This window comes from Schistocerca gregaria, chromosome 8 (assembly GCF_023897955.1).
Source record: "Schistocerca gregaria isolate iqSchGreg1 chromosome 8, iqSchGreg1.2, whole genome shotgun sequence".
Taxonomy (NCBI): domain Eukaryota; kingdom Metazoa; phylum Arthropoda; class Insecta; order Orthoptera; family Acrididae; genus Schistocerca; species Schistocerca gregaria.
Genome location: NC_064927.1, coordinates 195,247,985 through 195,264,548, shown reverse-complemented (window position 1 = coordinate 195,264,548; position 16,564 = coordinate 195,247,985). Strand labels below are relative to the sequence as shown.

General features: G+C 43.6%; 1 protein-coding gene across 2 annotated transcripts in view; it reads left to right on the top strand.

Annotated features, from left to right (window-relative positions):
- The window catches only part of LOC126284535 (uncharacterized), a 374,399-nt gene that overhangs the window by 312,799 nt on the left and 45,036 nt on the right, over window positions 1–16,564 (top strand). For both annotated transcript variants that reach the window (XM_049983534.1, XM_049983532.1), the window contains exon 8: window positions 7,168–7,357. In XM_049983534.1, the coding sequence (XP_049839491.1) occupies window positions 7,168–7,357 (190 nt within the window). The remainder of the gene's footprint in view (window positions 1–7,167; window positions 7,358–16,564) is intronic.

Sequence of the window (16,564 nt, the reverse complement as noted above, 5' to 3'; positions counted from 1 at the left end):
AGGTGATGCTCCAAAAACGAACAGTAATACTGTACATTGACAGTCTGCCGTGGAGGAAAGTAATGTGTTAGGATAACACCATCACGGTCGTACACGAGAATCACCATAATTTTAGACCGCTCCATTCGCACCATCAACAGAACAGGCTCTGCTAACGCTATACTTTGCGTTCCACATCGCTGGCAACGGGTTCTACACAACGCTGGCGAGTACTTTGAAGGACAGTAACAGGAGCAAACATGTAACTCTTTGGTATCGGTTGTGGATAAATAGGTGCCACTACTTAAGTTACAACCCTCGCAAATACACTGCGCAACAAAATTAAATCAAATGGCTCTGAGCACTATGGGACTTAACATCTGTGGTCATCAGTCCCCTACAACTTAGAACTACTTAAACCTAACTAACCTAAGGACATCACACACATCCATACCCGAGGCAGGATTCGAACCTGCGACCGTAGCAGTCACGCGGTTCCGGACTGAGCGCCTAGAACCGCGAGACCACCGCGGCCGGCAACAAAATTAAAGGATCACTTCTCCGAAACCTAGTAACTGTCTTCCATTGGGACGTATAAGTTTGAAATTTGGCTCAAAGATGCGTGTAATCTTCCTCAGTAGTGATGCAAATGGTCGGCATTCTGTGGCGTTATCCTCAAGGTCGACGACGCTGCAAACATCAAGATGTTGACACATACGAAAAAAAGACCAGACTTCAGATGTTCATGTGTCGTTTCAGGTGTATTAATGGCGTCACATTGGCACCAGCTTTCATCACAATTCTGCCTAAAGGCACCGTGAACATGTTCACGATGGGAAGATCGTCACACCCCCTATCATAGATATTCCACCCCTTCTCTGTGATGGTGGTCAAACCCGCGACGCTCCGAGTTGAGATCAGTAGGTTTTCTTGTAGGTGGTCAAGGAAAACATTTCACACACACCGCCGTTCAGAATCGACTGGAAAAGGCCTGAGGGGGTGGCGTAAAGGCCTTTAATGAAACCACCCCTTTCCTTTGGGTGATTCTCACACATTCCGCAGTCGAAAACGACAGTCTCATAACAATGAGCAGTAGGAGAACGTTCTTGACAACGTTTGACACTGATCACACCCCTTGATGTTTCAACCCTGCTCTGAGAACACTGTGGGCGGGGGGTAGGGTATGCCATTGAACCTAATTGCATCCCTTAAAAGTGCAACGCGATCACTATTTTTGCTCTCGTGCACAGTTTGGAACAACTAGGGACCGTTCAAAATCATTCGACGAAATATGAACATCACCCGAAGTAGTAAAGCGTGCTTATGCATATTCAGCCCTCCTGTGGCTTGATGATGGTGTGGGGGGGGGGGGGGGCAGATTGAATGGGGAGGGGGTGGGCAGAAGTGGGTTATTGACATATTCGCGAATAATGTATGATTTCCGAGTATTGCCACCAGACCCTCTCTACCTGTCTCTCTCTCTCTCTCTCTCTCTCTCTCTCTCTCTCTCTCTCTCTCTCTATTTTTGCCTTTTCTCTTTTTCTCTTACGAATCATAAGAGCAGGGTGGCCTGTTGTAGCACTTCGTCTGTTCTAAAGAGGAGACACTTTTGGTCCCTTGTCGAGGGAACTCGGTCCGATGTTAATGCCGGAGGGTCCGTATTAGAAATTTGATGCGCTAGTTGTAACAGCCGTGCGAAGGGACTCGACTCATGATCACGATGCTCTGATGATCCTGAGGGTTGAGTGCCCCAGTTATGGCGACACTGATGGAACATCATTGTCTTTCTTTGCGCACACCGCCACTACATCATCATTGTCAGCAGCATCAACGCGAAGACTAGCTGCCACGGTGCCAATTTTTTGATCCGATTAAATTTCAGAACCTTTTTGGCTAACTATAGGTTACCTATAAATCTTTATATCGTCGTTATTCATTGCTAGCTAGGAGAGGATCCTGTCTCGAACTGCCCTGTTTGGAAGCCTGAGATCCATTAGTAATAAAAAACCTAAAGAAGAGTGTGTGATCACATCTTCAATTTCGTAAATAAGCATATGGCATATTAAGCACTGATATCAGGCATTTTATTGTAAATAATAGTTGAGTACTTGGGAGAGTGCTACTATAACATCAGCAACATTAATAAGTAAATAGAGATAAAGGCAAATATTTTTTATTGACTGTTGATGTATATGAGATTCTTACGTTGTCATCTTTTTGTATCTGCCTTGGCACGCTGTATAAGGGGCGATCAAAAAATTTCAATTTTTAGGGGGTTGCTGAAGCGTATCTGCAACGTTGCGGGTATAACGGGTATAAGTGCAGATATTTTTGTTGGTGGTTGAGGACGCTCTACTGAACAACACTGCATCAGTATTTACTTCGTTTTCAGACTAATAATATAGCTGTTAGGAGTAGTATGTTGGGTAGTACCTCCATATATATATATATATATATATATATATATATATATATATATACTCCTGGAAATTGAAATAAGAACACCGTGAATTCATTGTCCCAGGAAGGGGAAACTTTATTGACACATTCCTGGGGTCAGATACATCACATGATCACACTGACAGAACCACAGGCACATAGACACAGGCAACAGAGCACGCACAATGTCGGCACTAGTACAGTGTATATCCACCTTTCGCAGCAATGCAGGCTGCTATTCTCCCATGGAGACCATCGTAGAGATGCTGGATGTAGTCCTGTGGAACGGCTTGCCATGCCATTTCCACCTGGCGCCTCAGTTGGACCAGCGTTAGTGCTGGACGTGCAGACCGCGTGAGACGACGCTTCATCCAGTCCCATACATGCTAAATGGGGGACAGATCCGGAGATCTTGCTGGCCAGGGTAGTTGACTTACACCTTCTAGAGCACGTTGGGTGGCACGGGATACATGCGGACGTGCATTGTCCTGTTGGAACAGCAAGTTCCCTTGCTGGTCTAGGAATGGTAGAACGATGGGTTCGATGACGGTTTGGATGTACCGTGCACTATTCAGTGTCCCCTCGACGATCACCAGAGGTGTACGGCCAGTGTAGGAGGTCGCTCCCCACACCATGATGCCGGGTGTTGCCCCTGTGTGCCTCGGTCGTATGCAGTCCTGATTGTGGCGCTCACCTGCACGGCGCCAAACACGCATACGACCATCATTGGCACCAAAGCAGAAGCGACTCTCATCGCTGAAGGCGACACGTCTCCATTCGTCCGTCCATTCACGCCTGTCGCGGCACCACTGGAGGCGGGCTGCACGATGTTGGGGCGTGAGCGGAAGACGGCCTAACGGTGTACGGGACCATAGCCCAGCTTCATGGAGACGGTTGCGAATGGTCCTCGCCGATACCCCAGGAGCAACAGTGTCCCTAATTTGCTGGGAAGTGGCGGTGCGGTCCCCTACGGCACTGCGTAGGATCCTACGGTCTTGGCGTGCATCCGTGCGTCGCTGCGGTCCGGTCCCCAGGTCGACGGGCACGTGCACCTTCCGCCGACCAGTGGCGACAACATCGATGTACTGTGGAGACCTCACGCCCCACGCGTTGAGCAATTCGGCGGTACGTCCACCCGGCCTCCCGCATGCCCACTATACGCCCTCGCTCGAAGTCCGTCAACTGCACATACGGTTCACGTCCACGCTGTCGCGGCATGCTATCAGTGTTAAAGACTGCGATATGCCACGGCAAACTGGCTGACACTGACGGCGGCGGTGCACAAATGCTGCGCAGCTAGCGCCATTCGACGGCCAGCACCGCGGTTCCTGGTGTGTCCGCTGTGCCGTGCGTGTGATCATTGCTTGTACAGCCCTCTCGCAGTGTCTGGAGCAAGTATGGTGGGTCTGACACACCGGTGTCAATGTGTTCTTTTTTCCATTTCCAGACGTGTAGTTTATGTAATCTATCTACAATTTAATTAGTTTCAGATTTTTTACCTTATTTGTACTGTGAAACCTTGCTTCTTGCCATTTCATGGTTATAAATCAAAGGGAAGTACCCTGTAGGTTTTGATAAGTAAGTTTTTAAGTATCAAATTATGTGACATAAATGGCCATATCTTTTTACTGCATTGACTTTGAAACTTATAATTTTTATGTGGGTAAGGGCCTAATGGCTTTAGTACGTGACATCTGTTTGAAGTTGATACGGCAACCTGTTCTAGAGGAAAAGGGTCTTAACACATGTACAGACAGACAGATGAAGAAAAAAATTGACGAAAATATATTTTCGTGTTATATAATTACAGACTAATAATTTTCGGATGTTTTCCTTTACTTGTACCGTGAAATCTTGCTTCTTGCTACATTTCATGATTCTAGGTCCACGGGTCCTGTAGATTTTGATTAGTGAGTTTTCGAGTATCAAAATATGACATAAATCGCCGTATCGTTTGACTGAAGTGACTTAGAGGCTTAAAAATTTTAGGCCCTTACGGGACTATGGGCATGGACAAATACGTGACATAAATTTGAAATTTATACACGTGCCCATTCCTGAGAAAAAAATGATTCTAAACATTCGGACGTACAGAGAGACGGACAATAAAGCTATCCTGTAAAGCCGGATGGCGTGACCGAGCGGTTCTAGGTGCTACAGTCTGGAACCGCGTGACCGATACGGACGCAGGTTCGAATCCTGACTCGAGTATGGATGTTTGTGATGTCCTTAGGTTAGTTAGGTTTAAGTAGTTCTAAGTTCTAGGGGACTGATGACCTCAGAAGTTAAGTCCCATAGTGCTCAGAGCCATTTGAACCATTTTGATCCTGTAAGGATTCTGTTATTACAGATCGAGACACGGAACCCTAAAAAGACAGTGAAGACTGAAAGCATCCCTGAAAAGGCACACATGGGAAAGGAGTACAGCGTCACAATAAACTTGAACTGTTAGTGTATTGTGTGCATAGATTTGGTCAATCACCCATGCAACATTGTGCCTTCTTACACCATAACATACGGGCCATCAAAACAATCTTGTTCGGTAACGTTCCTGGTTGAATTACATACACTCACACGGCGAGTGATGGAAACACGTAATGCACCCTGGAATGTTGTCTAACACGATCGTTTCGATGGTCCAGGCGTTGTGGGGTGGGGGGCAGTAATGTTGCAAATACTTCTGATTTCCAAATCTTTGAACACAGAATGCTTACTGCTCAACGGTATCGTGACACTGTACTGCTTTCCCATGCGTGACATTTCAGGGGTGCATACGGTCTTGACTTCAGTTTTATCGACGACAGGTTACCAACCTTGTGGCCACCATGGGAGTACAAACGTATTAAAGACGATGTCCCGCCTTTTCATCATAAATCGCTGTGACTTCAGGGTAATTCTTGTCTTGCAACAAAAGTATCATTTCTGTTCGTCTCACTGTATTTCAGTTACCTTCTGTATTACACTGTAGCAATTCCTTCCGCGTATGGTCCAAGTTTCTTCGAGCTATGTTTCGAGGGTCGTCCACAAAGTAAGTTCCGTTTCTATTTCTATCGGCGGCAGCGCTACGATCGCAGTTCCGCGCATGTCCAGCAGTTACTCTGACTCAAGGAGAAGACATGTACGCCATTTTCAGATCGCTCCTGCCGAGCGTGCTTTGTAGTGCTTCTTTATAATGTCAGCCGTAATTGAAAATGCCACCGCGTGTGAAACCAGATCTGTGATTCGTTTTCTAAAAGCAAAGAAACTTAAAGCAACGGAAATTCATTGGCAAATCTGAGAGGTTTGCGGACAAAATGCTTTGAGTGATTCAATGGTTAGAAGAAGGGTCAGACTGTTCAATTAAGGACGTGATCAAGTGCACGATGAAGAGCGAAGTGGACGCCCGTCTGTGGTTGCTGATGAACTGGTTCACACACTTAAAGAGAAGATTAAGCGGGATCGTGAGTTTACACTTAGTGCCCTTGCTATGGAAGTTCCTCCAATCTCATGATCACTAATTCATGAAATTGTTACTGAAAAACTGAAATTTCGGAAACTTTGCTTACGTTGGGTACCCAAACTTCTTACTGAACAACACAAAATACAACGGATGGGCAGTCCCCTTCTGTTTTTGACACGCTACAATGAAAAAGGCGATGGTTTTCTTTCTCCGACAGTCACTGGGCATGAAACTTGGGTATCGTACGACACCCCTGGAACGAAACGGCAATCAATGGAATTGAGGTACACTTCATCCCCAAGGAAGGGTTAAGCCTAAGCAAATCCTGACACCTCAAAAAGTCACGTGCACCGTTTTTTGGGACAGAAAAGGCATTTTGCTGATTGATTTCTTATCACGAGGCCGAACAATCAATGCACATGGTTATTGAAACAATTAGGAAATTGCACCATGCAATACAGAATAATCGCCGAGGATTACTGTCAAAAGGTGTTGTTTTTTTCGACGATAATTCCCGACTTCACACGGCGAATGTGATCAAACAACTCTTACGGTAATTTCACTGGGACGCATTTGATCATCCTCCGTACAGCCCGGACCTCGCTCCTAGCGACTTTCTTACACCTAAAATCTGTCCGTGCTGGTCAACACTTCAACGATGATGACGAGCTGAAACAACATTTCACCACATGGTTGTTCGCGGCTCGTGGTCTTGCGGTAGCGTTCTCGCTTCTCGCGCATGGCGTCCCGGGTTCGATTCCCGGCGGGGTCAGGGATTTTCTCTGCCTCGAGATGACTGGGTGTTGTGTATCTTTCATCATCATTTAATCCTCATTCGCTCGAAAGTCGCCGTAGTGGCATTAAAGAACTTATGGAGCGGCGGCCGTACCGCCCCGCGAGGGGTCTCCCGGCCACCAATGCCATACGCTCATTCATACCACATGGTTGGAAACACAGGCGGCGACCTTCTATGAAGAAGGCATACATAAACGTGTGCCACGCTTTGTCAAGTGCCTACAAAATTCCGGAAGCTATGTAGAAAAGAAATTTAACAGTTGTATATTTTTGTACGATAAATATATTTTTCTGTATTTGTACACGTTTGTTTAATATAACCACACATAACTTATTTTGTGGACATACCTCGTATTTGGCAATGACACATTATGCAAAAGTTACTCTCCTCTTCAAGTTTTGTACAGTAGTGTAAAAACCGCGTTCCCGATCGCTGAAGTCTGATGTTCGTACCTTTACACGTAACGACCGTAGTGTTACTACCCGCAGATACGTTGATGACTATGCTGTTGCAGGGCGCGAGGCGACGCTGCTGTTCTTCTATGGGCCGGTGGCTGTGTTGCTGCTGGGGAACCTCTCCCTCTTCACGTACACCGCCGTCAAGATCGTCTCTGCTCACAAGGAGACGCAGATACTCAACATGGTGGACGGGCGCCGGCGCGGCAAGTCGAGTGGACACAGCATCTACCGCAAGGAACGCCAGAGGTGAGCTTCCGCCTCCCTACACTACCGTTTAAAAGTATTCCACGTCTCACAGAGCGCTGGTTGGACGGCTCCCGCCAGCAGGGCACCAATGGCAGTTGTGGTGGCAGTGGTGCCTCGCGCTGAGTTGCCACTTCTGCTGCGCAAAGCACTGTGCCTCCTGATTCTCGACTAGGAAACGTTTCCTGATGCGAAAATTACTTTAATTTAAGGGAAACACCTAATTCCAGCCTCAGTTGAAATTAAGAATGATTTTTCACACTTTTGGGCACATTACGGAGGTATACACTACCGACAAGTTCAAATGTTCAAATGTGTGTGGATTCCTATGGGACCAAACTGCTGAGGTCATCAGTCCCTAGACTTATACACTAATTAAACTAACTTATGCTAAGAGCAACACACACCCATTCTGAGGGAGGACTCGAACATCTGGCAGGAGGGCCCGCACAATCAGTGACATGACGCCTCAAACCGCGCAGCCACTCTGCGCGGCTACCGACAAGTTTTACGTGAATTTTTTAGGAGATACAAACAGCAAAATACTGTACTAACAGAATTCCAACAAAAAGCGTCTTCTACATGGCAAACACAGGCATACAAAACTCAGGAATGATACGTTGCTGAGGAAGTAATTTTGTAATCCAATGAAAACAAAACATGTGTCAGTTATAAGCAGTTTATATCGGGTGCCACAGCCACAATTTTATGAAAATATACTAGCTGACAAACCTGGCATTATGCGGGTATTTATATTTCCAATTACCTATTAGAAATGAAAACATAAATGAACTGTAAAACGTTCACCCATTATGGATGAGGATCACTGCGACTGTGATGAAGAACGGTTTCTTGAAGTAACTGCAACCAGTCGCCTTTTGTTTTGTTCTTCAATTTTTATCATCCCATTACCGTTTACGATCAGCCTAGCGATTCATCATCAAGTGGTACACATTTATTGATTGTCTGCAGCTGTGTGGGAGTCGTGCAACTGTGTCACGATATGTGGATATGTGAATGGAAAATGGAAACACTGAGTTAGGCGATAATTACTCACATTATAAGATCGATTTTGTTGTATTACTTACAGTGAATAGTATCCATTGGTAAAACAAAGTGAATGTTTTCCAGTGACATTAATTTTACTTCACTTCGCACACTTAGCCACAGGTCCAGAAACGAAACAAATTTGATAAAAAGATGAAAATTGTAGAGAATTTTTAAAATCTACAGAAGCATGAATTCTGTTGGCTTTACATAAAACATTAAGGTTAGTGATTTTCTTTGTTGTTTAACTCGAGGTCTAGGAACTAGAAGATAAAAACAAATATATTCCCTGAAAACACATGGTGCAATTGTCGTCGCTCTTTTAGAAAAACTTTGCTCAAAAATACTGGAGGACCAGCAATGGGAAAAAGGATTTGGGGAGGTTGTGGATAAAAAATGTTGTGGTACGTTGGAAAGCAGCTATGGAGATGAAGATAGGTGTTGGTGTGTACAGTGGAAAGACAGAAGGTGAGGAGGAAACTGACATCTGTGCAGGTCTGTGGTATCATGAAGAGTAGGGATGGGAAGAGATTGGAGAGAAGAGATAGAAAGGTGCCCAAGTGTGGAGAGGGATAGTTGGGAAGGTGTTATAACCGATAGGAAAGGTAAATATCAGGGTGAATTTCAAGGTCTCATAGAGGGAGTTGATTGAAATTTCTTTGAATAGGATATTGAGTGTGTGTAGATGTCAGGACAGTGGGATGTGGTGGTAAAGGCATGGCTGCACACTAGAACTGGTGATCACAGTAGAAATAATGAGGTCACTGGAAATGAGTTTTCAGATAGTGCAGGATATGTGGAGGTGTCCATTAAAGGCTAGGAGGGGTGGTAACTTGATTAGATGCTATAAGAATCTAGGGCAAAGGTAAACATGTGTGGAAAGCAAAGAAGAGTGCATGATGTTCATGGATAATGAGTAAGTATTAGAACTTAGGTGCGGCATATACATGGTACAGTCTTACCCTAACACCTGGGAGCCAGCCACCCACCGCAAGACTAAATCCGACTTGTTCACATAGTGCACCAAGGAAACTGCCCACCTGTCACAACTATAAGACCGGCCATCTGCACGATCTGGCAATGCTGTAGGATGTGGAAATTCTGGAGGAGGAGTTGTTTTCCACCCGAGCTCTGGCAGCAGAGGCAGATTGAATCATTTATATTGAGTGGGGGCAAGAGCCTGTAGCCATCTTACTTCAGAACAGGATTTTCTTGTTTCAGAAAGATCGTTCTGTCATATATGATTTTCATTTTTCAGGAAGCCTCGATAATTTACATATCTGATTAATTGTTACCATTTCAGTTTTTGTGACAGTTGCATTCAGTATATAAGGTTGACAGGTCGAATGTAGGAGTATTGCATGTTCTAATTCAGAGCAACATAAATCAAAAGGGCTGACTCTCACTGCATTTTTGGTTGTATATCAACAGTTGACTCACTGAGCATTCCTTTGCAGTATTGTTTCTGATGACAAATTATATATTAACATCTTAAAAGGAAATTAATTGCTGAGCCCTATAAAAGAGGACAGCATGAAAATAATATTTTGTAGCATCTCAAAACAACATAAAATGTTGTTGATACAGGGTAACACACTGTACTGATTTGGCAAACAATGCTATCCAGAACATTGTTTGGGAATCATCTCTCATGCACTTCTTCTTATGACCTTCTCCCATCAAATGTTTATCTTTCCCACTCCCTATCTAACAAGTGTCCAGAAAATTCCTTTCTGGACGAAAACCCACTTCGAACCTGGCTTGACGACAACTTTGACTTAGAACCAATAGGTTTCTACAGGGATGAAATCGGTAAACTACTTAAGCATTGTCAGACTGTTTTTAGATAATGTGAGAGAATTGATGATAATTTTCCTTCTTACGTTTATTGTTGTGCTCAATAATCTTCTGGAAAAACGCTATTTATCTACTGTACTAACATAAATGAATGGGGTACAGAATCGCCTAGCCCTGCAATGTTAAAATATGCCTACTATAGAGAACATTTCTCCCAAACTACTGGAGACAGAGGGATAAAATTTTTATTGTATGTGCATTGATATGTTATAATAACACTGAAACAACAGTTCATTGTCAAAGTATTTTCTTACAGAGACATTTTACATTTATTTTTAAGTAAATTTTTTCCATCACTTTTTACTAGCTTATCACCCATAAGTCTCTTGTAAATCAAGTAATTACAAAATCGTTGTTTCAGTGTCTAAAAGAAACCCATGTGACTAAGTCATAAAAATTTCAGACTTCTAGGTTCACCAGTACCTGAGATAATGTTCCTAGAAGAAGAAAAAATCAAAATTATGGGAAACGAAGAAAGAAGATTAGAACATTCCTGATCCATAATTAATACCCTCTTCACAGTCTTCATTATCATCTTCAAGTCTTCTTTTGGCACCCCTCTGCACCTGTCTTGCTTTTTCCACTAATGTCTTGATTATATTATCGGCATGCCTTAGTCTGTGATGATCTAAAGTCAAGTGCGGGAACCAACAAGCAAACAAAACTTTTGAAGGACCTGGCATTTACTTATATACCCAATATTGAATGTTGCCACAGAATCATACACACCAAAATGTATTAATTCCGAAACATTGTTTTTGGGAGACGATGCCATATCACACTATTTAAGCACTCGTTGGAGTTCTGCGTTTTTCCATGAAGACATTTCATCAGAAGACTTCTGTCAGCCAGATCTCTGAAAATGGGCTTTATTTCTTCCGTGATGGCTAATAGTAGACTGTGGTGGTAATGTTTATTTCTCTCGAGTTGTTAGTCCCCTATTGTGTTTACACCAGCTCTTTTCACATTTGGGGCACAAACCATGTTCTGGATGCTCATCTGTGAATGTGGTGTGGAAAAACAAACCCCATATAGCTTTCCTTATTTCTTCAAGATTGCCTGTATTTTGCCTGATTGCAAGGCCATGGCAATTCTGAATGTGGTCTATTATGGAATCAGTCAATCTTCCATGTAAGGTTTTCCCATCATCTAATTGTTTCTCATTGATAACTGATTTTAACCTTCTCAGCCTGGCACCCGTTCTCCTCTGCATATGTTCTATACATTCAGGTTTGCTTATATTTACACTGTTTCCGTATGGTTTGCTTTGCAAAACTTCTTTGAATGCTTTAGAGTCACCATCTCCCAGATACTTGACATAGCGAATATTATACCACTCTATAAAGAGCATTGAAAAAATTTTTCACCTCAGCAACCTCCATGCTATCACTACTACCATAATAATTAGCAACACAGTCATCACTATGTTCATTTTTCAGCCTGTCTATGCATCTACAGTATTTAGACATTATTGCAACATCAATAATCTTACCAGTGTCAACACTAGTTGCTGTTACAACACCATTGTTGAAGGTGTGACCCCTTTTTTTCCACGTGCCATCAGAAGCTACTGTGAGGTCACGACTGCCATAATTTTCTTTCACTGCTTCTTCCACAGCTACCTGCATTGACTTCTGTGTTATATCTTCTACTGCAGATCCTAGTACATAGTTGTAAGCATCAGACTTTGAAGGAACACTTGGAAGATTTAGAACATCACATAGCATATCACCAGCTGCTTTTCCCTTACCAATTGCTCGCAGTCCATAAACTAACCTAATATTTACCCCTAAAGTTCAGTTTTCTTGTATCCATTATTTACAGTTATTGAAACAGAACTTGGAGACTTACAGCTCTCCTTACAAACACTGCTTACTGAATTAAACTGGGCAGCCAGGCCAACATGGGATTATACTTTCAGAGAAACGTTTCGCTCGCATTTTTTGCAGCACAACTGTTTTCAAGAGCATCGCATAATATACTCGTATCAATGAGTTCAAAAACTTCTTTCCCCTTATCAGATAAATTATATTTTTCTTCCAAATCTCTTAATTTTTATGAAAAGCGCAGTTTTGATTTGGAGTATGTTCGTTTGGCAAATCAGTAGTAAGTGGACTCACATTATCCAACAGTGATGATGAAGAACTGCTTTGCTTTGCTAATAAATCATCATTTCTTTCTTTCCTTTTACCAGTTCACACGCTTTTTAAACACTTTTGCTCTAGCTCTAGGCATTTTCACCGCGAAAAATTAAGCACTAGATACTAAATAACTCTACAACAACAACTTTCATATAGCACACTGTTTACAAACAATCCTGTCACAAAGTCAAAGAGTAACTTGGCGAAACCAGAGAGGAAACATTTTCGGACAAATAGTGTATAAAGAGTCGCTGAAAAGCGAGATATTTGAATTCATGAAACATAAATGTACTGCCAACAAATTTATGGTCAGCCATGAGAGATGTGTATAATTAAAGCGCAGTACCCTATCTCACAAATCTATAAAAATAAAATAGTTATAATTCTAGTCGATCTATGTATGATACGTCATTTTAAAGAGGAAACTTGGCGGAATATAATACGTCAATATAACTAAAATCGATTTTTAACCCAAAATCCGATTCCGTATACCCTCGTACAACTACAACCTTGTAATGCACGTCTACCTTAAGGAAACATTAAGTATTTGGAACATGAATGTGCCTATATCGGTATGAGTTTGTAAGATATTTCTTACTCTGGAATTTGAAATGGTGTGTGTTTACATGCTGTCATGTGTCATACCCAAGTAGTATGGAAATGTAGCATTTCATAAATAAGATTGAATACTTAAAAAAAATTATGTGAGCAGAAATGCCAAGAGACATTATCAAGTGTGCAGTATCTAAATTTTTTCGGCCTTACACTGTGGGGTACTGGAAGAAACTAGCCGACTTTTGATGGAGAGATTTACTTAAGATTTTCTTAATTATTTTAGATGTGTCTGCTTGAAGCTATGTCATAGAACAGGTAAAGATGAATCTTTATGCACCCCATTTCACAAATAATATTTTTACATATTACATGACAGGTTGACAATTACTAACAATACAGTTAATCATTCACCGCTACTTGCAAAATCAAGTCGGCACCGACGTCTCTTGCATTAGGCATCAGTTTGAATAATCTGAATTAACGAACGTAATCGTCAATTCATGAGATACAAAATGACAACAGAGTTCATTGTTGGAGTAATTTCATTAATACTGCAGATATGTCCAAAGCAAATATTACCGTCCGCTATGCAACTAGAATGACTATCACTACACAGGTTCTATATATTACAGTTAGTTAAACAATCGGCTAGCTACAACCCTACTTCCACTGTTGTGAAATGTAATAACCATTCATTATTTGACTGAATAGAGACTGCACTCTGATTCACATACGTGCTATAATCTGGCTAACAGTGACCACTGTTAAGATAAAATAGCGGTAGTTTTGTGTCGTGAAACAACAGTGTTTGGATAGTCTCCGCAAATTTAGAACCGTCTACCCATCTATGCTGTCTAATTACCACTCGAAAATTTTCGTATTGTGGTAGACATCGTTCATATCATAATGTCAGGAGCTAAATTAATAACACTCAGTTCTGACTGTGAGGCGTTGTATAGAGTCACAGCGCCTATCTTAGCTTGCTAAACCCGTAGTTATTTCAGGTTCTCTCTGTCTCAAACGTACTGTAACTTGAAAAGATCTTCTCTTTTATTGACAAGGCATCAGTAGGGATTTATTGCAGTGATAAGGAGTAAACGATGCTTCTCGTTCTTTTGATATCTACAGATTAAATGACAGAATTGTTTAAGGATGAGTTATCCTAGACATTACTGTCAGCGTTTCTATTACTTGCTCTGCGTTCTGATAACAACTGCTTCTCCTTTCGTGTTAGCAGAAACTGGAGTAGAACGTGCACTTCGCACGCTCTTCAGTGGTTTCGGTGTGGTGTGTCGCGGCTTATGGGCGCTCAACATCGAGGTCATCAGCGCCCTGACACACATTAAAAGGAACGAACGTGGACAGACCTAAGAAAACTAAAGCACACACTCAAAGAAAGCAGGAAAAGAAGGAAAATGTTACATAAGAAAGTAAAACCTAAGGAAAGGGGAAACATAGCAACAAGAATGTCACAGGAAATTGTTATTGGCTGCCCACTTACATAAAATATGGGCTAGCTTGTCACACAGTGAGCAAATTAAAATCCTCTCCCTAAAATCTTTGTAAAAACATTTCACATGTCACAGAACTTTAAAACTTTAGCCACATTCGTCCGAGTGTTGCCTAAAAGAGATGGCAGGTCCGCTGGCAAGTCAGCTGCGGCCCGCTGGTCAGAAAATAAAACGCAATCCAATAAAACGTGGCGCACAGTGACCTGGACGCCGCAAGCACCACACATTGGAGGGTCCTCTCGCCGGAGCAGGTAGCCATGCGTCATAGGGCTGTGGCCTATTCGAAGCCGAGTGAGGAGAACCTCGTCCCGTCGATGGGGCTGAAAGGAAGTACACCACACACGCGTTGTGGGCTTCACTATACGGAGCTTATTGTCAGTCACTTCCAGCCACTCATCCTCCCACCGACGCATAACCCGTGAGCTCAACAGCGAGGTGAGTGCGTGCAAGGGGATAGCACACTGAGATACTTCTGGGGCGAGACACGCCTCCTTGGCTGCGAGATCTGCCCTTTCATTCCCAGCAATGCCGACATGCCCCGGAACCCAGCAGAAAGCTACAACCTTCCCCAGTCGCTGTAGTCGGAGGAGGGCATCCTGGATGGTCTGGACAGTTTTGTCTGCCAGATACAAACGTTGCAATAAGTGAAGGGCACTGAGTGAATCGGAACAGACAAGAAATTTAGGAGAGGAAGAATGTCTCATGTGCTCCAGTGCCCGCAAGATCGCAGACAATTCTGCATCAATGACAGCGAAAGTCTGAGGCAGGCGGACCTTGAAGACACGATCTGGAAAAACAACTGAGCAACCAACAGAATCCTCTTGTTTCGACCCATCCGTAAAAACAGCTACATAGTTGTGGTGCTCAGATAAAATGGCAGAAAATGCTGCATTAAAAACGGTGGAAGGAGTGCAATCTCTCTTGTACTGCAATAAATCTAAAATCACTCCGGGCCTCTTGGGTAACCAGGGTGGCAGGCGGTTAAAACCCTGGATTTGGGGTTGTACAGACTCCACACCGAGGGACTCTAGTACACGTTGCACACGGATCCCAAACGGCAACGTAGCCCGGGGACGGCGGGAAAAAAGGCGGTCCATAGGTGGATGGGCAACAAGATGGTGAGCAGGAGAGCTGGGAGCTGCAAGAAACTTACAAGCCTGGCGCACCAGCAGGAGCTGCCGCCGGTTCCCCAGCCTCAGCTCAGAGGCTGGGTATGGGACTGGTCCCATAAGCACCCGTGGCCAGTCGAATCCCAGCATGATGAACAGCGTCAAGGATCTGCAAATAAGTAGGCCTCGCTGACCCATATACTGTGCACCCATAGTCCAACCGTGAACGCACGAAAGCTCGGTAAAACTGAAGGAGACGCGCCCTGTCCGCTCCCCAAGATCTGTGGCTGAGGCACTTGAGGATGTTGAGTGCCTTCAGGGTTCTGGCTTTCAAGTCACGTAGGTGTGGCAGCCATGACAACCTGGAGTCAAAAATTAGGACCAGAAACCGCACTGTGTCTCTAAAATGTAGGACAGTATCCCCCATATGCCAGGCAGGCAAAGTAAAAAGACGACGAGAACGATTAAAATGAACACAAACACACTTATCGGCAGAGAACCGAAAACCCGTCTTTGCAGCCCACTCCTCTAACCGCCGCACTGTTAGCTGCAACTGACGGCTCACGGTTGCAACACTGGAGGAGGAACAGAAAACAGCAAAGTCGTCCACAAATAAGGAGCACTGTACTGGACTCCTCACTGTAGACGTTATACTCTTGATGGCTATGACAAAGAGGGTAACGCTTAAAACGCTGCCCTGGGGGACACCGTTCTCTTGCTCAAAGCGATCAGACAGTGTGTTAACAACGCGGGTCCGAAAAAACCGTTGAGACAGGAAAGACCGAATGAAAATCGGGAGGCGGCCACGAAAGCCCCATTGATACAGTTGTGCAAGAATACAGTATCTCCAAGTAGTATCATATGCCTTACTGATATCAAAGAAGATACCAATACAGAGATGCTGACGGAGAAAAGCCTGCTGAATAGCCGTCTCTAGGAGGGTCAGGTTGTCGACCGTGGACCGAAATTTTCGGAATCCACACTGAAAGC